The 23,784-nt window shown below is 42.4% G+C and overlaps 1 protein-coding gene across 2 annotated transcripts; it reads right to left on the bottom strand.

Annotated features, from left to right (window-relative positions):
- Positions 1 to 58: 58 nt before the first annotated feature.
- On the bottom strand, positions 59 to 23,567 carry LOC149281097 (inositol-pentakisphosphate 2-kinase-like). 2 transcript variants are annotated; one of them, XM_089499792.1, is made up of 13 exons: positions 23,481 to 23,567; positions 11,281 to 11,328; positions 8,801 to 8,896; positions 7,695 to 7,761; positions 6,242 to 6,360; positions 6,004 to 6,093; positions 4,865 to 4,923; positions 4,058 to 4,130; positions 3,665 to 3,947; positions 3,227 to 3,377; positions 2,289 to 2,391; positions 393 to 472; positions 59 to 272 (listed from the first exon to the last, which is right to left on the bottom strand). In XM_089499792.1, the coding sequence occupies exons 1-13, from the start codon at positions 23,559 to 23,561 to the stop codon at positions 59 to 61; spliced, it is 1,464 nt and encodes a 487-aa protein (XP_089355918.1). In that variant the 5' UTR covers positions 23,562 to 23,567. The 2 variants fall into 2 exon arrangements, with proteins under 2 accessions (XP_089355918.1, XP_089355917.1); XM_089499791.1 differs by having other exon boundaries at positions 3,227 to 3,392; positions 23,481 to 23,561.
- Between the last annotated feature and the right edge of the window lie 217 nt (positions 23,568 to 23,784).

Below are 23,784 nucleotides of genomic sequence, written 5' to 3'. Positions count from 1 at the left end.
CAGAGAACCCTGACCATAACGTTCACAGCTTGAGTGAAGAAACATTCCGATGGAAGGGTTAGACTTTGTGAAGCAGTAGAGTGCAGTCCTCGTTTTCCGTGAACATGTGTGATGTGGCTGGGTCTCCTCGGCTGAGGTAGTGGCCGACAATTTTACTGTCCCGGTTGTACTGGTATGGAATATTCTCGTAGGGTTTAAGGTCCAGATCCAGGATAGAAACTGAATACTTAAAACTTGACCTTGAACTCTTGATAGCAGATCTCTGGTCAAAGCTGGGGGAAAAAACGATGGAAACCATAGGGTTTTAAAAAAGAAAGGACTAGCAGGCAACAAAGAATGTAACATTTCACTCTTCCAAGGAGAATTAGCAGGCGGGAGTAATCCCTTCTTACCATTCCTCCTGTGTTGTGGGAGAGAGAGCGATCATGATGGAGCAGTCCTTTGCCGTCATGGCCACTCTGTATTGTTGAATCTGCATTAGGAACAGGAGACATGTCCATGAGAGACACTTTTGTAGCACTAGATCAGGTGGGAATACATCAGACTTCCTTTGCTTTCTAACAAAGCAAATGTTCTGAAAAATACCCCTCGTCTTATAATCGGGGTCGTCTTATAATCAGACCTCAAATAGGTCTGACTATGAGACGACTAAGATCCAGATCCCCCGCAGCTGCAGGGGACCTGGATCCTCCTGCCCCCGCCCCCCTCCGCCCCACTTACCGGTGCTTCTGAGTCCCCGGTGTGTAGTGTAGACAACTTACGCTGCATCCATCGCGCAGACCTTCCCCGACTGTCACCGGTGCGGGGAATTCTCTCTGACAGCCGGGGAAGGTCTGCTTGATGGACGCAGACAACCCCCGCTGCTAGCCACACCTCCTTCCGGCTGCAGCGTAAGTGGTCTACGCGAATCGCATAGACATTTACACGCTGCCCCGGCTGCATGACAGGGGAGTCAGAAGCACCGGTAAGTTGGGGGGGGGGGCAGGGGAGTGTTAAATGGGGGGCATAAGGCATTTCTGGAGGCAGAGTGTTCTATGAAATGCCTTTTAACCCCCTTAATGCCACTCTGCCTCCAGAAATGCATTTTTAACTCTCTATATGCCACTCTGCCCCATAATATTCCCTTTAACCCCCCTTAATGCCAGAGTGACATATAGGGGTATAAGGCATTTCTGGAGGCAGAGTGGCACATAGGGGGTCAAAAGGCATATCATGGGGCACAGTGGCATATAGGGGGTATAAGGCATTTCTGGGGAGATGTGCTTAACTGGGGGGCAGGTTGGAAAATAGAAGGAAATAAAACCAAAATATTTTTCTCAATCATACCTTTTATTAAAAAAAAAAAAAATAGTTTACATGAATTAACATTTACTGGTAAAACTTTTTTTCCTATAGGGTGTTCTTATATTCAGGCTTTTTTCCTAAATTAATATTCAGATTTGGGGGGTCGTCTTATAATCATATATTGGGGGGGGGGGGACAATTTTCCTCAATATATTATAGACACCCAATTAAACTCAGAAAAATATCCCTCAAAAGCATTAAACTGAAAAATACCAAAACCCTCAGCCAACAAAAATAAAGGGCTAAACATGGAATTGATTGCAGTCATGTGACAGTTGATCTGGTAACATGTAGGAGACGTGGTCTTAGCGAGGCCCATCGCATGTGGGACCTGCTGCTAGAAGTACACACAGATCGGTGCCTCTTAGTTAACCCCTTAATGATAAGACTTTCTTATTTGTAGAACACTTTGGGATAAAGGCTATTTTAACATTTTTCCGGTGTTTAGCTGTAATGTTCCTCTATCTCATTTAGTGTACCCACATTATATATTGGGGTTCTTTTTCAGGACATTTAGACACCATTATTTTTATCATGTCATCTAATTTACTAATAAGAAAATTATAAAATATGGTCAAACTTTATGGTAGTACTTTTTTTTTTTTTTTTCTTACACACACGTATTTCAGGTGTGAATTTACAGCTTCTGGTATATGTCCGTGTCAAGCAGCCCAATATGTGTTCAGCAAAATCTCCTGAGTGCAGTCCTGAGCGCAGTAATACCCCACCACATGCATGGGTTTGTTCGGTTGTTTGGGGACTGAAAGGCCACATTTGAGATAAGTTGAAAATTCTGCCCACGTATCCTATTTAGGATATCTTTGAATGCGGCCAATTCAATTTACCGCATCAAACCATATATTTTTGAAAATATACACCCCTGGGAACGTCAAATGCTGCTATTACATACCCTTTTTATTTACCCAAAAGAGTGAAACGGTTACCTTTGTCACGGCATACTCCACACTTCCATCATCTTCAAGAGACAGATCTTTTAACTTTTCAAAAAACGTTTCATCATAAGGTCCATCAAGAAGTAGCGTGCTTCTGCAAGACGGTCAGAAGATTTTAATTAAGTAGCAAATATTTTATTTAAAGGCGATATAAACTAGTGTGTTAAAAGGAGAGCTGGGAGAAAAAGGCGTGCAAAATAACCGCATGTAGAAGTTTAGTCATTGAAACTGTAGCTTGCTGTCACTAGGTACATTTTGTGACTGATTCAGCCTGTTGGGATTATGCATTTTCCATATACAAAATTCTGGGAAATAAGAGTAAAGAATAAAAAAATGTAATTAACAATATCTAAAAAAGATGCAAAAATAAATCAGGCACTAAGATTTATGAAAGGGGCTACTGAAAATAGAAAAGGGCTTTGGAGCAATCACTGAAGAAACATCATTCTAGTTTGGAAGCTGGTGAGACCTTTAACAGAACATTTGAGATTTTGGAAGACAGCCAGAGTGTGAAGGAATTTATGGATCTAGAAAACCCTTAAAGTATACGACTTGTTACTGTTCATAATACTAGACCTGAACCTTATTTAAATATTGTCAAAATGCTTTTTGATATCGTGAAAAAACATGGATTCTTCCATTTAAAGCAACCAGAAGAGGAGGAAGGTACTGACAGCTGTTGGAAGTCAAGCAGATCCCAATCGCCTGCAGGACTTCCAAAGCTTCACAAAAACACTTCACATTAAATTAAAACAAAGGAAAAGGCACGCACCCAACGTCAACAAATTATCTAAAAGTTCTTGCAGGATGGATATTACTAATGCAGGAAAATTCACATGTACAAAACACCTTCAATAACATAACTCTAAACAAAAGTCCGGAAACATTAACCATGTGAAACCGTACGCCTGCACGCAAGCAACGCTCACCTTTCTTCAGGGCATTCCTCTAAATATTTCTCCACTCTCTTGTATAAGGGGTACAGTCCTTCGATATCCAGCATGTCCAGCATCTGAGCTTGTAACATCTTATACAAAATACATCCTTTTGGTAAACCCGAGTTTTCAGGTTTCTGTTTACCTGCAAGCAAGAGGCCTCATCAATATTCTGTACCTGCTTTCTACTGTGGCAAGAAAAATGTAATATAAAATAAAAAAATATTCAATAAATAACCAAAGTCCAATGATCTTTAATATAAGAGTAAGAAAATGATTATTAGTACCACAAAAAGTGATAAGGAAATTAGTTTTAAAGCGATGTGGAATCAGACGGGCAGAATGGGGGTTCTGAAAAACACTTTCCCGAGTTACCGGTTCTATAGCGATATATTGGGCAGTCTTGCTGCACATCCGCACTTTAGTACTCACTGTTTCTTAGGTGTTCTGTAGAGAAGTGACCTGCCTCACAGTAATTCCTCCCCTGTGACACAGGAATAGATTTAAAGTTTCCTGCTCTGCCAGCATCCACGCTTGTGCTGAGCATCGCCGTCGTCAGGACATGGATAAGCTCCTTCAGGACATTCATCGTACAATGAGAGCCGCTGACTAATCCATTGGAAGGGAAGAAAAATGGCTTCAGGTGGTGAGCGAGCGCATTCAGGTCTGACACGTGATCTTGGTCATCCCGACAGCCATAAATCAACTCTCCGCTCTGATGAGGAAAGATGGCAAAGTTAATACTTGCCGTTAACAGAACAGTGCCTTCTTGTGACAACTAATTAAGGTTACATCTTAATTTGGCTTGGAAATAAAAACACTTACCTTAAATACTTTAAGGTTGTTTTGTGACTCCTGTAATAAACTCATAAACGCAAAGTGCATTCTCTGCTTGTTTCTAGGGAAAGAAAACAAACAGCATATCTTAAAAATTTACATTTTCAATGGACTGTCCTATGAAATTGATTTTTTCCCCCAAACATGATATCTTCCCCATTGCCCAGTTGTGTCCTGTCAGAGGTCTGTCCGCATTTATATGAATAAGGAAGACAGATATGGCCTCGTCCGTCCATCAGAAGGTGGAGCGTTTAGGCAAAGGCGATAGCTTTTATTGGGCCAACACAGAAAAATAGACAAAATTTGAGATTTTTCTTCTTTAATGCCACATGTGAGCTGAAAACTCTCCTGAGTGTGGTGTTAATGTAGGTCAGGCTAGTAAATAATTGTCCTTTGTCAGCTGAGCTAGTCTTGCACTTTGTTAGAAATACGTCTCCCAACAGCAATCACAAAGATGAAAAAGGTGACTCCAGAGATTTGCTCACAGTGCCTAGAGCAGGGGTGTCCAACCTGCGGCCCTCCAGCTGCTGCAGGACTACATCTCCCATAATGCTAAGGGCCTGGCAGAGGAGTATGGGAGATGTAGTCCTGCTGCAGCTGGAGGGCCGCATGTCCTAATGCAGAGGACATTTCCTGGCATTTCGGTTCGACCATGTCCCTCTGGGCAAGCTGGGAAAGGGTTGTCTGTTCTTACGTTGGCTCACATCTTTCTGTCCTAAATCAAAATTTCCCCAAGGTCTACATCGCAAGGGTTAATTTATACCACACAAAATTAGGCATAATCATAATACCAACCCAGAGAATAGATCCAGTGGACAATATTTACTGATCCGCTTCCACTTTCCTTTGGCAACCTAAAGAGTATATAGTTATGAAAATCAGGTATCAATCATCTAGAAAGAACTGAATTTTGCTACACAAGACAAAAAGAATTGAGCATGCGCATTCAATCAAAAGGCTATACAATGCAATATTGCTTGACATCAACGAATTCCACACAACCGTAATGATAAAAGGATAAAAGAAAAAATAATCTACCTAATGTATGATGCAGTATGATGCGCATTTCCCAACGGTTACTGGCCCTCCCAACCAAACAAAAAATAAAACTAAGGCTACGACAAAAGTTACTTCTTTCCCTAACAATACTAAAGTTTGTTTACATTATAGTTTTGCTTGTAATGTTAATGGTGGCAAAATCTCTTTATCTGAACCCTAGACTTGTAGAGGAACGAGTGTCTATTTTGGGTAATATGATTAGATTTTTATTTAAATGTTGAAGTGATTTCCATGTAATGCCAGAATCGTTGCACTTAATGGCAGCGACATAATGAAAGCCTCCAGTATTTTGCATCAGCGGTGAAATCTCTGTGCTAAGGGACACCACTACGTAATACCTAAATAGTGGTTTAGGTATTACGTTCCTGCAGTGTCAACAATCAAAAGGATGCCTTAACATGACAGCCGCTTTCTGACATCAACAAACAGCTGAACGGGCACTTTTTGTCCTTCGCCGGTCAGCCTTTTAGTAAGAGAAGGACAATGGCAGGGCCCCGTCGGTTTATTACCGTAACTGTAGTGGCCCAGAGGCATGCTTCGGAGTCATTTCTACCCCTTTGCATGCGCACAGCTTTCATAGGGGGGGAGTGGGGGGGTAAACCAAAAAGTGCACCGCAGCAAGCAAATAATCCACCCAGCATTTATCAAGACTATCTAGAAAGAAGCTCTTGTTTAATATGAAATGAAATCATTCAGATTTCCCTTTCAAATATATTGTAATGTAATTCAATAAATAAAAGCAGGCGTAACGTGCTATGCAAACGTAGAGCTCCTTCCTCCGTAAAATGGAAACGAATCCGTCCGCACGGGACATCTCCGCCGGCGCATAAATAAAGGAACGTTCCCGGCAAGAGACTCCTCGCAACGCAGCTTACCTTGAGGTGCTGGTACATGCAGAAGCGGCAGACTTTTTTCTTGATATCCTTGGTTATATGAGGGGAGGTCGGGATAAAACCACATTTAGGCTGACGATGAAGAAAGATAATAATTATACATCAGGCAGAGGAAAGGCAACAGGGTATTAACATTTAGCTGAGACGTACAGTTTAAACATAGCAGTGAAAACCAAAGCGAGACGGTAAAAAAATAAAAACATATGCAGTGCCAGCTCACCTTAATCTCCACACAAAAAATGGGTCTGTGTTCTATAAACGGAAAGGTCTGCAGACGCGTGAGGTTCGGGAGGCACATGGCATAACCGCTCACATCCATCTCTTTCTCACACCGAGACTCTGCAATACAAAAGAAAAAAGGGACTTTTCAGGATGCAAACATAGATCAACAGGGGCAAAACAGCAAAGAAACCTGGATATACATGCAATAAAACTAAAACACGATAAAGAAGCCTATATTTACGCAATAAGTGCATACACAACACATGCAGTATTTGAAAGAAATAGGGCAGCAAATGACATCTAATAGTCGGAATCGGCATCATTCAGAGTTCTAGCCGGCAGTCAGAGCTGCCCCGGCCAGTAACCCCCGCCCCGGCCAGTAACCCCCGCCCCGGCCAGTAACCCCCGCCCCGGCCGGACTCGGACAATGCAGGCAGCACCAGATCACGGGTTTACGGCACCCGGCGTGGTTACAGCACGGATTCAGAGCCCGTTCCAGGCGGTTCAGGACAATAATGATGAGTTACAGCTCCCAGCCCAATCACTAATCTTTTCTCTGCAGGCCTGCGCCACGTTCCCGATAAGAAGCTGGGACCGTGCTGTGGTCTACTGACCGGAACGATGCATTTCCAGGCAATGACAGAGCGAGTTTATGAAACAAAGTAAATCCATTGTCTACAAACTGGCAATTTTTCTAACTGTACTCAAGACGCTTTACACCAAACACCACATTTATATACATTATCATACACACAGTACCTAGGAAAGTGTGGAAAAAATGCTTTAAAATGTAAAAAATACATGTTATTTTTTATCATTTCCACAAACGGAGTTGGGAATTTGGTCAGAATTAAAGGTCTCCTCAATGCTGAGAAGTACAGGCAGATACTTATCCAACATGTAATACTATCAGGGAGGCGTCTGACTGCCCCCAAATTTATTCTGCAGCATGATAATGACACCAAACATACGGTCAAAGTCATTAAGGAGTATCTTCAGCATAAAGACGAACAAGGAGTCCAGGAAGTGATGGTTTGTCCAGCACAGGGCATCTTAGCATCAGAGTCTGTCTGGGGTTACGTAAAAGAGAGAGACGCAATCGAGGCTGGCTACATCCACAGAAGAACTGCGGTTATTTCTCAAAGATCTTTGGAACAACAAGCCTGCAGAGTTCTTTAAAGACAGAAAAACATGTGCGCTTATATCTAGAATTGATTCTGTTCTGAAGGCAAAGGGCGGTCGCACCAAATATTGATTTGATTTAGATTTTTCTTCTGTTCTCTCACTTTGGATTTTTTTTTTTACCCCTGCCTAAAACTTTTGCACAGTTCTCTATGCCTACACATATCACTCAGGCAAACGATGTAGCAGAAGACTGAATAATAAACCCATAATACAAATCTCAAAAATAGAACTTCACACCAAGCTGCACACTCTATCGATTTGATTACCTGGTCTTTCCGACTGGATCCTTAAACAGAGGAGTTTAATAAAATCCAGCTGCAGCTTCACAACTTCCTGTGAACATAAAAAACGACATTTAATATTTCAGCTAATTTGCAACAAATAATATTCATATTCACAATTACAGCCCTCCCATAGCAATGCCATGTAAATGAAAGAATATAGATGGCTTCAATAGTTTAGTAAAAAACAAATATATAAAAAAACTAAAATAATAAAAACAAATAACCACAATGAGAACAGGTACTCTTGGAATAAACGTAGGTGTGTGTGGTCCATTAGTATGAGGAGCGGATTACGGTGGTATCGTTTAAATAGCTTACAGCAGAATGATTTGTTTTGTTGAATAAAGTTCTCCGACATCTGCATAAAAGGCGTTCCTGCTGCGGATTCGCTGCTTCAAGCAACCAATCAATGGCAAGAATCATCAGATCACTGCAGGGGTGTATCTTATACATCAGCTAAAGGCATCATTGTAGTTTTTCATTGAACTGTTCAAGTTTTTTAAGGTTTTTTTAATAAAAAAAACAACTATAATTTAGTTTAAGATTTTTATTTGGCAATCAATTTAACTACAAAACTAGCATGTCTCCTTAATCATCAACTTTATCAAATGGCAGATAAAAATACATTAACAAGGGATAATAGGGATCATAGATATCGTGCAAAGCGCCAACCAGCACATCCACCAACTATCACCAGCGTCTGCTGAGGGAATTAGCCGTTACCGACATAAAAATCCAGTGATGTTAAATCAAATATCCAAAATAAAATCCCTCAGGTGCAGTCAATCAACACAGAAGAGGGCTTGCCTGCTATACAAACAGCAGTGTCCAATACCCCTATATTATCATTTCTGGAAAAACAATAAAAGGGTCACAAAGAAAGCAGAGAAGGCACAACGTGTGATGCCGACATCTGCTCCATCAGTGGCTCTATGGCCTTGTCGGGTGGCTGGTTTACGTAGCAAAACCCAATTTGTCATGTCCTCTACTTGTAATGGCCAGTAGACAGGTGTGGATGGTGTAGTTGGACAATCAACTGTTGCTTTTCCTATGGGGTACTGGCCAATGAAAAAAGTAAGTTTACTTACCCCATGGTGAACAAAGTTTTCTCCCAAAAACTGTTTCATAATATGTTTTCCGAAGTCCAAAATGTTGTGCAAGTGTTGGTAGACTTCTTCTGCCGTCTGAATAAGGAAAACAAAATGTTTGCTGATTGGCAAAATATATTTTTTTTTAAAAACACCATTTAATGTATATATTTCATTAAAGTTGTGTAATTATATAAGTTGTGAAAGGCCATGAGGTTCTATTCATAATCACAAGTATAAATTTCTGATAGCACCCTCTCTACCCCAAGCTATACATGCTAACGTACTTCAGGTTCCCTGTTAATTTTGTTTTATCATGATTTACAAGGCCTCCTTTGAGACTTCGCTACAATATCTACATCTAGAAATTATTTGCGCCAGGCAAACGATATATCAGTCCTAAGGCTCCCACTGTATCTAAAACCACTCTAACAGCGCCTTAGATAACTAAACCCAACGATCCCATCGCAAAATACATACAAAGCAATTCTACGAGAACTTAAATAACCAACAGAACCAATTTACTATACAGATTGCATTAAAAACTCGATCTTGGGGAAAGATGCTCTGAGATTTAGAACAATAATCTACAAGTTAGTTCCCGCCAAGCTGCTCTGGACGGAGTCTAGCAGGGCTGCACATTCAGACATACGTCACTGTAACTGGAATCGTATGCAACTCAAGAAAATATTCCAGATTTACATCCATGTAACCCAGTTCTATGCCTCTCACCAACGTTCAATAAGGATGAGATAAACCATCTCTAACATGTCCTTATTGTGACAGCTTTAATTGGCCCTATTAATAAATGCTGCCAGTTATACGTGGTTTATACGGGTCACCTAACTGAACAATTACATGCGCCACAAATTCCACAAGACGACTTACAACGTACACTATATGACCAAAAGTATAATCACCAAAAACGAACAAACTACCAATGATGGTAGAGGTACGTGCACTGTACATATATAAACACCAAAACCTATTGCAAGGAGAGCACGTAAGGAAAAAAGGTATATACTAAGTAAATCTTTATTAAACAATATGATTTAAATACATATAAAAAAATATATAATATAAAAGCATCTCGGCACCAAGACACATATAGGAAGGTACATATGAACGAGGGCACAGGACTATAGGAACTAGGATGGAAATACGTATGTATATAAAGGCACAAATAAGAAACAAGGATGACCACAGCGATAAAGTGAAAAGGAACAAAAAAAATAAAGTTATGGTACATCGGTGCTCAAAAGTTACTAACCAAACCTAGAAGGCTGAAAACAGCAAAAAGCCTGGTAATTAATGGTGCCAAGTCCAAACGTACCAACCCCAACGTACGTTTCGCTACAATGAGCTTTGTCAGGGGGCCCCCTTTTCACTTTATCGCTTTGGTCATCCTTGTGTTTCTTATTTGTGCCTTTATATACATACGTATTTCCATCCTAGTTCCTGTAGTCTTGTGCCCTTGTTCATATGTACCTTCCTATATGTGTCTTGGTGCCGAGATGCTTTTACATTATATATATATTTTTTTTATATGTATTTAAACCATATTGATTAATAAAGATTTACTTTGTATATACCTTTTTTCCTTACGTGCTCTCCTTGCAATAGGTTTTGGTGTTTATTTATGACCAAAAGTATGTGGACATCTTTCCTAATTGTTGAGTTTAGGTGTTTCAGGAACACCCATCGCTAACAGGTATATAACATCAACCACACAGGCACGCTATCTTTACAGAGAAATTGTGTGGTAGAATTGGTCATACTGAAGAGCTCAGTGACTTTAAATGTAGCACAGCCATAGGATGCCGCCTTTGACAAGTCTGTCGGCGAGGTTTCTGCCTGCTAGATGCGCTCATCTGTAAGCACTATGATTGTGGAGTGGAAGCATCTAGGGGACCACATACACTAACAGAGCGGGAAGATCACCATGTGCCATGCCCAGCGTCGTATTGAGTGGTGTAACTGGACTCTGGAGCAGTAGAAAGGTCTTCTCTGGGGTGATATCACGCTTCACTATGTGGAATTCTGATGGATGAATTTGGGTTTGGCGGATGCCAGGAGAACACTAACAGAGTATAGCGCATGCTGTGAAGTTTAGTGGAGGCGGGTAATGGTCTGGTACAGTTTTCTCAGAAAAGCTTTTCCAGGTGTGGTCAGCTGTCCAAACGCCTTGGGCCATTTAGTGTGCATGTTATGTGAGGTTTGGAATTTCCCATGTGCCTGGGATAGAGACCGTGAAAGGGCTGCCACTGGACTCTGAAGCATGCAGCACGTAGCACGTAGCACGCACACGCACGCACGCACACACGCACACGCATCAACATTGATAGTTCTTTGAAGACTGGTTTTGAATGTTTCTTGTAATGGGGACTTCAGGGGTTATGAACATTGTTTCAACAGTGAATACCAATATTTGATTGCAGTAAATATAAGCATTGAAGTAACGACTGAATGGAAAGTCCTACCTTATTTCTGTTTGGGAGAAATTTCAGGAAACGAAGGACCACACATCGCTATAAAAAAAAATAAAAGTTGCTATTAAATATCATTATACATATCTTATAATAAGATTATAATCCTACATGACACACACATTGTATATACACACACACACACACACATCTACACGTGTATCATTGCATTTAATTGTATACCCCTATTCTATTTCAAACAAACTAAAACTTCTATGTCTCATGAGGGCGCAATTCAAGTAAAGTAAAACAAACATCGTGTAACATATAAGCCAAAGTCATTCAGTCATTTGTAAAAATACAAACGCTTGTAGTGTAGCAAATTCCAAACACCATTAATTCAAATCAATGATATAATGCAAGACATAAAAACAGGCCGGCCTCTGTCAGGGGTCTCGGTGTCACACAGCCACAATGGCGCATTTGTCAAAATATCCCTTTTTAAGGTGAACCTAGTTTTTTGGCGAGATTTTATTGATGAAGTCTTAGTTACTTCGAAAGGCAAGGAACCAGAGCTTAAGCTTTTGGCTTTTTTAAAATAGATTTCAAGTTCAACAATTATATTTGAGATGTATTCCATAACAAATCCCACTGCTTTTTAGATGTCACATTATGTGGGGGGGGTGAATAAAACTAAAACTATAGGCAAACGGCTTTACTGATTCTCACAAACCTCAACGGCTGCATAAACACCCCAAAGGGACAGATCGGTAAAAGCAGTTATACAGACGTAGAAAAGTGTAATACACAAGAAGAACTAGGGCTGCAACAACGAATCGATAAAATCGATAATCGATTATGAAAATCGTTGTCAACGATGTTCAGAATCGATTAGTTGAATCGATTTTTATCGATTTATAAAATTATGTTTTTCAGAGCAAACACTCTGAAAAACTCCCGTCCTTCTATAATCCGATCTCAAATAGAGATCGGATTATAACTGAAAAATCCAGACCCCCCGCAAAGCTGCAGGAGACCTGGATCCTCTCTGCCACCCGGTGAGGGTCTGTGCAAAACACACAGACATCCTCCGCTTCTCCCCTCCTCCACTTCCGCCGGGGCTTCTATTACTGAACCCGGCGTCATGTGACCTTCCGGTGCGGCTTCCATCATGGAAGCCCCAACGGAAGCGGAGGGGAGAAGCGGCTGTCTGCGCACATCGCACAGACCCCTACCGGCTGCTGGAGAGGATCCAGGTCCCGTGCAGCGCTGCAGGGGATTTGGATTTTAGTGCGCGATGTGCGCAACCTCCGCTACTTCATCTCACTGCCACTTCCACCTGCCTCAACAGAAGAAAAACAGGACAAGTAAGCAGCACTGGGTAAGTATTATCTTTATTTTTATGCTCATTTGCCCTGTGTTTCTTCTGTTGATATATTAACCCCTGGTGGGGCAGGTAGAATTTTTGCGGGATCTATTAATTATGTGCATTTGTGGGTTTTTTTGTGTTTTTTTGATGTCTATAATATTTGATTTATTGTCCATATATTTATATATATTTATATTGTATTGTGTATTTTTTTTGTCTATATTTAATAAATATAAAAAAATTTTTTAGTGATGTCAGTTTTTCTTATATCGGGGGGGCATAAGACATATCAGGGGGCACAGTGGCATAAAGGGGCAATAAGGCATATCAGGGGGGACAGTGGCATAAAGGGGCTATAAGGTGTATCAGGGGGGACAGTGGCATAAAGGGGCTATAAGGCATATCAGGGGGGACAGTGGCATGAAGGTGCTATAAGGCATATCAGGGGGCACAGTGGCATCTCAGTGGCATATAGGGGTAAAAGGCATATCGGGGCATGGTGGCATATCAAGGGTAAAAGGCATATAGGGGGCTATAAGGCATATCAGGAAGGCACTGTGGCATATCGGGGCACTGTGGCATATATGGGGCTATAAGGCATATCAGGGGGCACAGTGGCATATTAGGGGACAGAGTGGCATATCAGTGGCATATAGGGGGCTATAAGGCATATCAGGAGGGGTATAAGGCATATCAGGGGACAGAGTGGCATATAGGAGGTATCCCCTTATACCTCCTATATGCCCCCTATATGCCACAGTGGCATCTCTGACATATAGGAGGGTATAAGGCATATATAGGGGCAGAGTAGCATATAGGGGTATAAGGCATTTCTGGGACAGAGAGGCAAGCTGGGGGTGAGATGTGCATAACTGGGCAAAAATAGTTTACATGAATATTTACTAGTAAAGCTTTTTGGGGTATTTTCTGAGTTCTTGTTAAAATATAGCTTTAATTATTATGTCAGTAAAATAAGAAGGCGAATCGTGAAATGCCATTGTAAATTATACGTTTTTATTTTAAATAACCGAAAAATTTGCATATTGTTTTTTTTACCCGATTAATCGAAAAAATAATCGGCCAACTAATCGATTATGAAAATAATCGTTAGTTGCAGCCCTAAAAAGAACATTTAAAAACAACATTTCGTCAATGGAAGCATCCAGAGAAAATTGCGAAAAGGTCTAAGATAAGGACGGTAAGTTTAAGATAAATTTAAGAATGGGTAGAATTTTAGCACAGACCAAGAATTGTGGCTCTGTTTAGACATTGAACCTGCACCTCAGTGACACTATATATATATAAATATATATTTATATAAAGTATATCATTCTGTATATTGTCAAGGTGCTTAAATTATAACCTTTACATTCTTGTGCTTGAAGTTCTCACCCGTGGCTCGTGGGATTCCATGCTTTGTGGTCTCTCTGTCTGGTTGTGTAGTCTATAAATGTACTCCACTAGATGCGCTGCCTTCACATCCATCGTAGCCCGATTTTCATTATATGCGACCATTGCTTTGAGTATTTGTTTTACCCTTACTAGGTCATAGACAAATTTCTGGACATGCCTCACAGAAAGCCCTTGCAACGCTCGGCCCCCAAGCAAACTTTAAATTTGAAAGCCACTCAACCACATTCAGATAACTTTGTGCTCGAGTCTATGCCCGAGACCTATCTATCCTTCAATCAGCCCACTTACACCACATCGCATCGAATTCAGCTAAAATTACTACACTTTGACACAATCAATGACCTGGAAGATGATTGCTCAACTTAAAGAAATGTCTGGGCAACAATCCCTATTCAGACCTTGTTAGCCAAAATTCATGATTTGGAAAATTGCAGCAGGCGAAACTATTTTATGCATCATACATTTTTCCAGAATCTGTCAAACCTCACCAACTGAAAACACTTCAAAAAGGTGGTTGCCGGAGGTATTGGGTCTTGATTTTACTGATCAAACGCAGGGTTGGCTTGGAAAGGAGAGGACCAAAACTCCAGACCGTGGTCAGGGATCCTTAAACTGCCAAGTTTTACTCGCAGGACTACAATGCTAGAGGCTTACAGGAAGAATGATCTACATTATAAACACCACAAAATTCAAGATTATTCTGCTTTAGTTGCTGCAAATAGTAAGGGATTTCCCCCCAATTGGTAGGCAGTTAAATTCACTCTTCTGTACCCAGCAGACGGCTGCATGAGGGCCAAACATTCTTCTTGGAAGCTGAACAGGAAGCTATTGACAAACTGAATAAACTTAAGCTGTCAGAACCCTCATGGCCGGGGTAGATCTGCTTTTACATATTGAAGAACAAGCGTCTTCACTCAATGTTATGCTTTGTAAATAGATATAGCCATTTAATTCTGTTTGTACCTCAAGGTCATTGCAAAGAACTATATAGTGGTGTTTTGGGGGGGTATTTCTAAACTCAGGACAAATAGACTCTATTTAGCAGGTGTTTTCATTAACTTTTGTAGATAAGTGTTTTTTCCCCCCAATTTTTCACACACACACTTTTTTTTTTTTTACAGTAAAAGACAACCAAAATAATGGTATCCAAGAAAAAAACTATTGTAACTTGTGTGGGTTCAGTAAATGAGAGAGAAGAAAATGACATCTAAACAAGAGCCCGTTAAAAACAGCCATTGTCACAAAGCATAGAAAATCAGCCAGTCATGAAGGGGTTCATTTATTTTACCGACTTGTCACAGCGCTACAGAATCTGTGGGCACTATATAAATGTAATGTAGTAGTAATAATAATAGTTTAAAGTTGGTAAAGAGTTAATAGAAACCTATATCACCCATGTGAAAAAGTGATTGTCCCCCAAACCCAATAACCGCTTGTTGCCACCCTTGGTGATGATAGCAAAGTAAGGTTTGCTTTAAATTAGTCTTTTATGTCGGCGGGGAGGAATTTTGGCAGAATTGTTTTAATTCAGCCACACTGGAGGCTTATCGATCACGAAGTGCCTTTTTAAAGGTCATGCCAGAGGATCTCAATTGAATTCAAGTCAGGACTTTGACTAGGTCACTCCAAAACCTTCATTTTGTCTCTTGAGCCATTGAGTGGTGGACTTGCTTGTGTGCTTCGGATCATTGCCCTGCTGCATAATCCAACTAAACTGGAGAATTGGGATTGTGGTGGGAGAAAGAAGCGGGCGGGACTGGACACACGTGTTGCAGGACTGGACACACGTGTTGCAGGACTGGACACACGTGTTGCAGGACTGGACACACGTGTTGCAGGACTGGACACACGTGTTGCAGGACTGGACACACGTGTTGCAGGACTGGACACACGTGTTGCAGGACTGGACACACGTGTTGCAGGACTGGACACACGTGTTGCAGGAGCGGACACACGTGTTGCAGGAGCGGGCGGTAATGGTCAGAAACTCAGCGGAATTAAGAAAACAGTCAGGGCTCTACATTAGGCGACGTTCTCCATCAGGATTTTGTGGTAGAGAGCAGAATTCATGGTTCCATCGATTACGGCAATTCACCCTGGTCCTGAAGCACCACCAGGTTTGACCATTGCTATGAAGCTCTTCTTGCACAATGTTGTGTTTTACAACAGGTGTAACTGGAACCAGGTCTTCCAAAAAGTTCCTCTTGATTCCTCAGTCCACAGATTATTCCAGAAGTCTTGGGTGGTCAGCAGTGGTTTTCCGCCTTGCAAATCATTGACCTTAACTGAGGCAAGCGAGGCCTGCAGTTCTTTACGTTAGTCTTGGTTCTTTTGTGACCTTATGGATGATCCACACTTGGAGAAATGTTGGTAGACTGACGGCTCACCACTGTTGTGTTTAACCCTTCCCAGAATGCCGATACCATTGACTTTGAATTTCTTTACACTGCACCATCATGCTTTGAGACCTTTCAGCCTACTTCAACAGGTTCTATCTAATTGACGTTTAGTTTCTACAGGGCTGGCAGTAATCATGTCTGGGAGCGTCTAGTGAAACTGAACCCAATTATCTATTACATTCAGTTAATTGGATGATTAAGTAGCCAAGGGGGAAGCCAGGTAGGGTTGGGTACGTTTTCATCATTTAAGAGCCGCATTTTGTGTTTACGCTTGTTATTGGTCGAATATTAAAACTTGTTGGATGACCTAAAACATTTCAGTGCAACAAACATGCAAAAAGATTGTGTATAATGCAAAGTACATCGGTAAAGGTTAATTTATCCCGAGCTTCTAGCCTTCATGACATTAGGTTAAGTTTAGTTATGATGACAAGTCATAGAACTGATAAAAGCATCAGAATGGCAGAGCGACAACCAGATCAAAACCAATGATTTACAAAAAACCAGGCGGCAGACAGCAAAGCAAAAACAGAAAGCATCTCAGGAATACACAGGATTGTCGCGAGCTGAATGTCACGGTGTCACGTTTACCGCTGAAGACATACAGCAAGCCACCTGAATGTTAAGTAGGCTACAAATGAACACTTTGTCCTGCCAAGTTCTTAGCTTTAGGAGGGAGTGGCAGCTTCTTTCAAAATGATATATTCTTTAAAAGTAACAGCAACAGCCTTAAGTGGCTAAAGATTACAGAGAATCGTAATTCATATATACATCTCACTCGCAGTTACAAATAAGTCTCCAATACAGGGTTATGTGAATAGGGGTTTATTTGCTAAACTGGGAGTCTATATGACTACTTGATATCAGTGTTCATTATAAAAGAATAACTGCAGTTAGCTTTTCCTGCAAAGACCCATTTAGCGCTCCACAAAACCCTTTAGGGGCAGAATTATCTTACAGACCGCGAGCGCAGAGATTTTAGTGTTTTTCTGATGTACTTCATCCCATAACCACCCCTCCTCCATTAGCAGAACCACAAGAACATAAAGCATATAGGGGGGGGCTTCTGTTTAAAGCCATCATGATACATATAACAGTATACTAAAATACAAAAAAACAGGCTAAAACCGGAGAGATAAAAGGTTTCTCTATTCTGCTGTTTTTGGCAGGGACACCCATCCTACGGAATAAATACCAACCCAGTGTCCAGCGACATCTCCCGAGTGCAGTCATAATCTAACACGTCCATCCATCACTGTATAGTATGTATTACTTTTGGTGGGCCGCAAATGTTTTTTATTGTACATTTCTGATGGGAGGGACACAAGGTATTAGGAAATGTAATCATTTATTTGCCGTTTCATTTTAGGGTATTTTTTACCCCTCTTTTCAGAGAGCAGAAAGTACAGATCAGAGTATGGTCTTTGTAGACCCCACAGAACTCTCTTAACCGCACAGTCCCTCTCGTGGTGAAATTGGCTTTTCGGTATTTGAATTGTCATTCCAGCCATCATAGTCACTTCCATGCATATGATCGCCAAGTTTGCTCCAGGTTTTTCCCCCGTACGGGTCAGAGAATGACATTTTAAAGTATTTACAAAGTACATTAATATGCATTGTTCATTGGAGGGCCTGCATAGGACACTAGACTGTCCATTCAGGAAGAGAATAACAAACACATAATGGTTAATGTAGAGGAATCGGCACAGAAACACTTAGCACTATGCTTTATAAACATGGGGAGCGGTGCACTGCTGCGCAACAGCCATGATTAAAGACAGCTTGATGATACGCGTTGGAAGAGCCACATGACGTGTTCTCCCTGATAAGGGGGTCCACTTTAAAAGATGAGAAGAGTCCCCTCAGCACCAACAGAAGTCTCCAAGCTTTGTTAAAACAATAACCAGAACTCTCATTCTAAATGTACCGCTCTCCATGGGGGCATTGGATGTTTACACACACTGTTATATACCGTATTGGCTCGAATATAGGCCGCGCTTTTTCCCCCCACTAAGTTTTTAAAGTGGGGGTGCGGCCTATATTCGGGGTCTGCCGGGCAGGCAGCGGGGTTTGGATACAGATCCCCCGCAGCGGTGCAGGGGACCTGCATCCTAATCCCCGATACGCTCAGACAGCCTCCCCTGCAAGCACTTCCCACGATGCGTTTTACCTCTGCCCCCCCCCCCCCCGACTTACTGGAGCAGACTCCCGGGTGTCTTGCGGGGAAGTTGTATACGCGTATTGCGTAGATGTCCCCCGCCGGCCCCGCAAGACACCCGGGAGTCTGCTCCGGTAAGTGAGGAGGACAGTGGCAGCATATCTCGGGCAGGGAGGACGACAGTGGCAGCATATCTCTTGGGGTGGAGAGACAGAGTGGCAGCATATCTCTTGGGGTGGAGAGACAGAGTGGCAGCATATCTCTTGGGGTGGAGAGACAGAGTGGCAGCATATCTCTTGGGGTGGAGAGACAGAGTGGCAGCATATCTCTTGGGGTGGAGAGACAGAGTGGCAGCATATCTCTTGGGGTGGAGAGACAGAGTGGCAGCATATCTCGGGGGGGAGGACAGTGGCAGCATGTTTTTTTGGTGCTTTTTTAAAGAAAAAAAACTTTTTCTTTAAAAAAGCACCAAACTTTTAGGGTGCGGCCTATATACGGGGGCGGCCTATATCCGAGCCAATACGGTATATATATATATATATATATATATACACACACACACACACACAATATATAATATAGATCAGCCCCCAGAAAACATGTTCATACATAACAAGTTTAAATAACTCATTCATCTGGCTTTTTACCACTACACAGAAATATTGGCATCTGCATCACCGCCGTGTCAATGCTGCCCGTGTCAATGGCGTGGTGTTAGCGTGTCAGATCTGACTCACATTGCAGTAGCTGCTACCGGAACGCGTACAGAGAGGCGCACACGGGTTACGGCTGAAATACTATTCATCTAGCAGATAACCCCTCGCATTCCGCAGTAATTGGCTCACATTCCAGTTGTTTGGATTGTAAGCAGGTTAAAGTACCCCCCACCACCCAGACATTTATCTTACACTTCACCTTATTATTATTATTAACAGACTCCTTAGGATCAAAAGATGTATCTTCAGAGATATTTCTAATCTGCTAGGACGCGGTTACACTATGATGGCAATGTGTGTTATTATACGCGACTGGAAGAACCTATCGAGCCGTGGGCTCGCATATGGCTACGTCATTAGAAAACACACACACGTGACATAACACATGCTAAGAGTCCAATTGACACGCAGCACGTGTGAACCTATTAGCTGCCGATACATTATCCTTCACATAAGGGTTATGCGGACTGTCCCTCCATCGATGCACAGAGGCTATAAAACAAGGACCATGTTGTGTAAACAATTTGTCTCCTGAATGTAAGAGGAAGCACCATTTCCAAATATATTCACACACGGCTTCAGTAATAAACCCTCCACATGTAATATGTACGACTTGTGTTCCCTCCACATCGTAGATCCTATCGCCGAGGCGCTGGAAGGACAGGTTGTTAATACGCGCCCCGGACGGGAATCAGTGTCACATCTGAGTGTGGAATTCGAGGTTTACCTCTACGTTAGGATTGTAAAGCCGCCATGTACTGGTTTGGGATTGGAACGCTTTACAGAGAGCCAATTTGTCACCTAAACATAAGGCTATACAGAAAAACAACATGTATTATAACCAAGGTTCTCATGGCTCTGAGGAGGCTTCAAACACCGCTGCATATGAACTGCTTAGGTCTCCGGCCATGTACCAGCTCATGTGATGGGCAGCAGGCAAATGGGCTTATTCACTAAGCTGGGAGTTGGCGTTGGAGCTTGCTGGACAGCTGAGGTTTCATCTCACTGACTTCACATTACATTATGATGGGCTCAGCGAGCTTCAGCTTCATGAATAGCCCGGCAGAAATTTCTTTAAATTAATCCAACGTAAGCATTACACAGGGCCAGAGAAATGGGAATCCGGGGCTGAAATCTCATCTCGACCCCCGCTTCAGGGAATAAACCCCGGTGTGCAACGGGAACAGACAATGAAGAAAAGTGCAATAACATTTCTATGTCGAGTAGATTGTCCTGAAATGTAGGGCATATTAATGAAAAAAACCTTGGTCAGTGTAAAAGGACGAGAATGCATTCGTATGGAACGCTTTACCCCCAACGTCAATTACCGTATAAACTCAACGTCCACAAATTTAACCAAAAGTTACATCCGCACCAAATTCATGCAAAATCTCTTAATATTTTTATTTTAAAATTTGAATTTAAGCATTTTAGACTGTGCCCTCTGAAAAGGAGACACTTCTTTCCACAAAAATGTCTGCACGAACAGCACCGTGCGATCTTTATTCATAGGGCCAACTCCTCGATAAGACAGCAATGGACCCATTCAGCCAGTTTTACCCGGATAATGTCTGCGGTTGGCGTGCGGTTGGCGTGCACTGGCTTCGTGTAACTTCCCTATATGCCATCCGGATGATCAAGATCTTCAGACAAAAGCTGAAATGATTAGTGTGTGGCAAATAAAGAATATTTAATAAATAACTGGAGAAGCGAACACTTCACATCTAAGCACACAACCTGAGAAACGCGCGAGCGAACCAAAAGGTCACCCATTTCCAGCGGAGCCTCTCGTGCCGGCCTCCACCAAACGCTTTACGCAACACAATTCCTTTCAAAATCATTCCAAAACAGTAATCCTTTAATAAGATTATGAAGTGAAGTTAGAAGGAAACTGCAATAAAGTACAAACTGTAGAGAAGGGGGAAAGGTTGCATTGCCATCCAGCACTCGCCCTTCTGCAAACATTTTAATACTTGGAAGAGGATGAATCTATACGTATGGCGAGCGTCCACCGGAATATATACTTTAAAACATGCATTAGCCACAGGAGCGTCTTTGTTTTGACAAATTAAAAGATCCTTTTAAAAGAAAGAGTTATTTAGAACTTGGGTGTTTTTGATTCATTTAAGACTTATCCCCGTGTTAAGATGACGTGCCCCAATAATTATGGTTTGATGATACAAACACAAAAACTCCTTTTGAATGGAATACACAATATGCGATTATAGCAGCACCGGCACTGGTGCGGAGAACTCTGATCTCTGACAGCCGGGGAAGGTCTGCGCGATGGACGCAGACAACCCCCGCTGCTAGCCACACCTCGTTCCTGCTGCAGCGGAAGTTGTCTACGCGAATCGCATAGACATCTACTCGCTGCCCCGGCTACACACCGGGGACTCAGAGGTACCGGTAAGTGGGGCGGGGGGGGAGACAGGAGGATCCAGGTCCCCTGCAGCAGCGGGGGATCTGGATCTTAGTCGTCTCATAGTCAGACCTATTTGAGGTCTGATTATAAGACGACCCCGATTATAACACAAGGGGCATTTTTCAGAGCATTTGCTCTGAAAAAACCTTGTCTTATAATCGAGCAAATATGGTATATGCATTTTATGCTGTGTGTTCCCTTTTTTGTATTTTTTTAATTTTTTTGTGCGGTGAATAATCAAATGGCTCCCGGATCGGGAGCAATTTGATTATTTTATTATTCACAGCACAAAAAAAATATTCAAAATACAAAAAAAGGGGAACACAGCCTAAAAAGCATACAATGCATATACATTCTGATTCCCGGGTTGCTGCTAGAATAGTAATGACCAATAAGTACACAAAACAAAGCATCATCTATCTGAGACGGGGGATCAGGGGATTCCATCACACGATATCAGTGGGACTGCTTTGCATTATAAGCAAAAAAAGAGACAAGCAATTTAAAGCCTTCTATGGAGACCGAGAACTCGGGCTGCTTTGACGTAGCGGCAGGCAAGCAATATATGGCCATACAGTGTGACGGAACCCCCTATTATTGATGCCTCTGGTACGTGCTTTCTGAATGGTGTTCACCTGGCATGCGCTGAATCCTTGATTTGTTTTGTATGGTTTAATTTTATACACTGTATTTGTAAATATGAAACATGTCACACAGACTTTCAAGCAGCAAACAATATATACCCCACGTGATGCATGGGTAGAAGAGCCTCGGTGTCAGTTCCCTGCTTTCACTACTTCTTATGAAGGGCCAACGCTGGCAAGTTTCTCCAGGAAAAGGGTCTGGACTGACTCTCTATAAACAGAACACGCAAGGGGGCTCTGATTTAACTATACATTATACAGGGACAGCCAGTCTTTTTCCACAGCAGAAGCTCACTAGAGATGTATCCTCAGCATAGGAGCTGACACACAACTCTCCTTTCTAAACTCCCTTTAGTGAATAGACCCCCTTGACTATTCACCATTCGGGACTATTCCCTATTAGCATTCGCTGTAGGAAGAGCTTGGCTTGCTTGCTATAAGACTTACTCAGTCTCCTCATCCATAAAGTTATGCATTATGCAGGGCCAGTGCAGCCATTCTAACTGGGGAAGCCTGCTTGCCTTAGCCCCTCATAGTGAATCAAGAGAGAGTTAAAGCCGCAACTATTCAACTCTCCATTTAGTGAATAATCCCCTAAACGTACCAGATGTTACACCAAACAGCATAGTTCAGGTTTATTACAACGCTTTATCGCATGATGCAGAAGTACACCCGTGTCAAAGCATCCAGTCCTGACATGACTCGTTTAATGACATTCATTTACTTAAGCCTCGTTTGCACAACGCAAGTACACCTCAGCATGACTATGACAGGAACGGCGTAACCCAACTCAGAGTCCGTGCATTCGCTACATGACAGCAACAGGCGGGCAAACCTCCTGTGGCACAGTACGGGGTTACTGCAGGCCCTACATTCCTGGGTCAATTCCCATTACTCTCAGCCAGCCTCTGAGTCAGAACACCTGACGGGGTCGCCGCATTAACCCCGCACGGTTGAGCTGGGTAGCCGAACAGCCATGCAGTAAAACATTAAGGACGCGCATCTTCTTCCTGTGCAACACAATAACCCACCCTCCGCCAGGCTAGAGGTATACAGGCTGCACACAAGGCCAACGTTTCCCTTACTCCAGCTTCGTGCCCGCGGCCTTCCCGCCCCAGTGCCCCCGTTACCTGAGCGTGACACACCACCAGGCTTTTGTTTCCCTCTCCGTGATATCTCCATTCATTCTCGTCCATCTTCTCTGCTTCCATCACCAAGGCCAAGCAGAGTGAGGGGGTCACGGCGCTGGGAAGCCCACCTCGTGCTTGACGGACGGGACAGTTAAGAAAACCCCGAAGCTGCGTAAGGTGGGAAATCTCCCCCACCTCTGACCAACAACCCGGCGAATATCACGAAGCTCTCCGGCAAGGAACCAGACACAACTACTGGAACTACGTCACATTCCCCTGCCCGCTCCTGAGCCACGCCCCGCAA

Source organism: Sceloporus occidentalis, unplaced genomic scaffold (assembly GCF_023333645.1).
Source record: "Sceloporus occidentalis isolate IW3139 unplaced genomic scaffold, rSceOcc1.0.p SCAF_139, whole genome shotgun sequence".
NCBI classification, from domain to species: Eukaryota; Metazoa; Chordata; class Lepidosauria; order Squamata; family Phrynosomatidae; genus Sceloporus; species Sceloporus occidentalis.
The sequence above is the reverse complement of the archived record's forward strand: the minus strand, read 5'-3'. Positions and strand labels throughout refer to the sequence as shown.

What these genes read in the sequence shown, in the direction of transcription:
- LOC149281097 (XM_089499791.1), bottom strand. Translation starts at nt 23,561, where the DNA reads ATGGAAGCAGAGAAGATGGACGAGAATGAATGGAGATATCACGGAGAG. An exon ending in GATCCAGTCGGAAAGACCAG is followed by an intron (nt 6,361 to 7,694) that starts GTAATCAAATCG and finishes TTTGTATTGCAG; the next exon opens with AGTCTCGGTGTGAGAAAGAG. An exon ending in CCCACAACACAGGAGGAATG is followed by an intron (nt 273 to 392) that starts GTAAGAAGGGAT and finishes TTTTTCCCCCAG; the next exon opens with CTTTGACCAGAGATCTGCTA.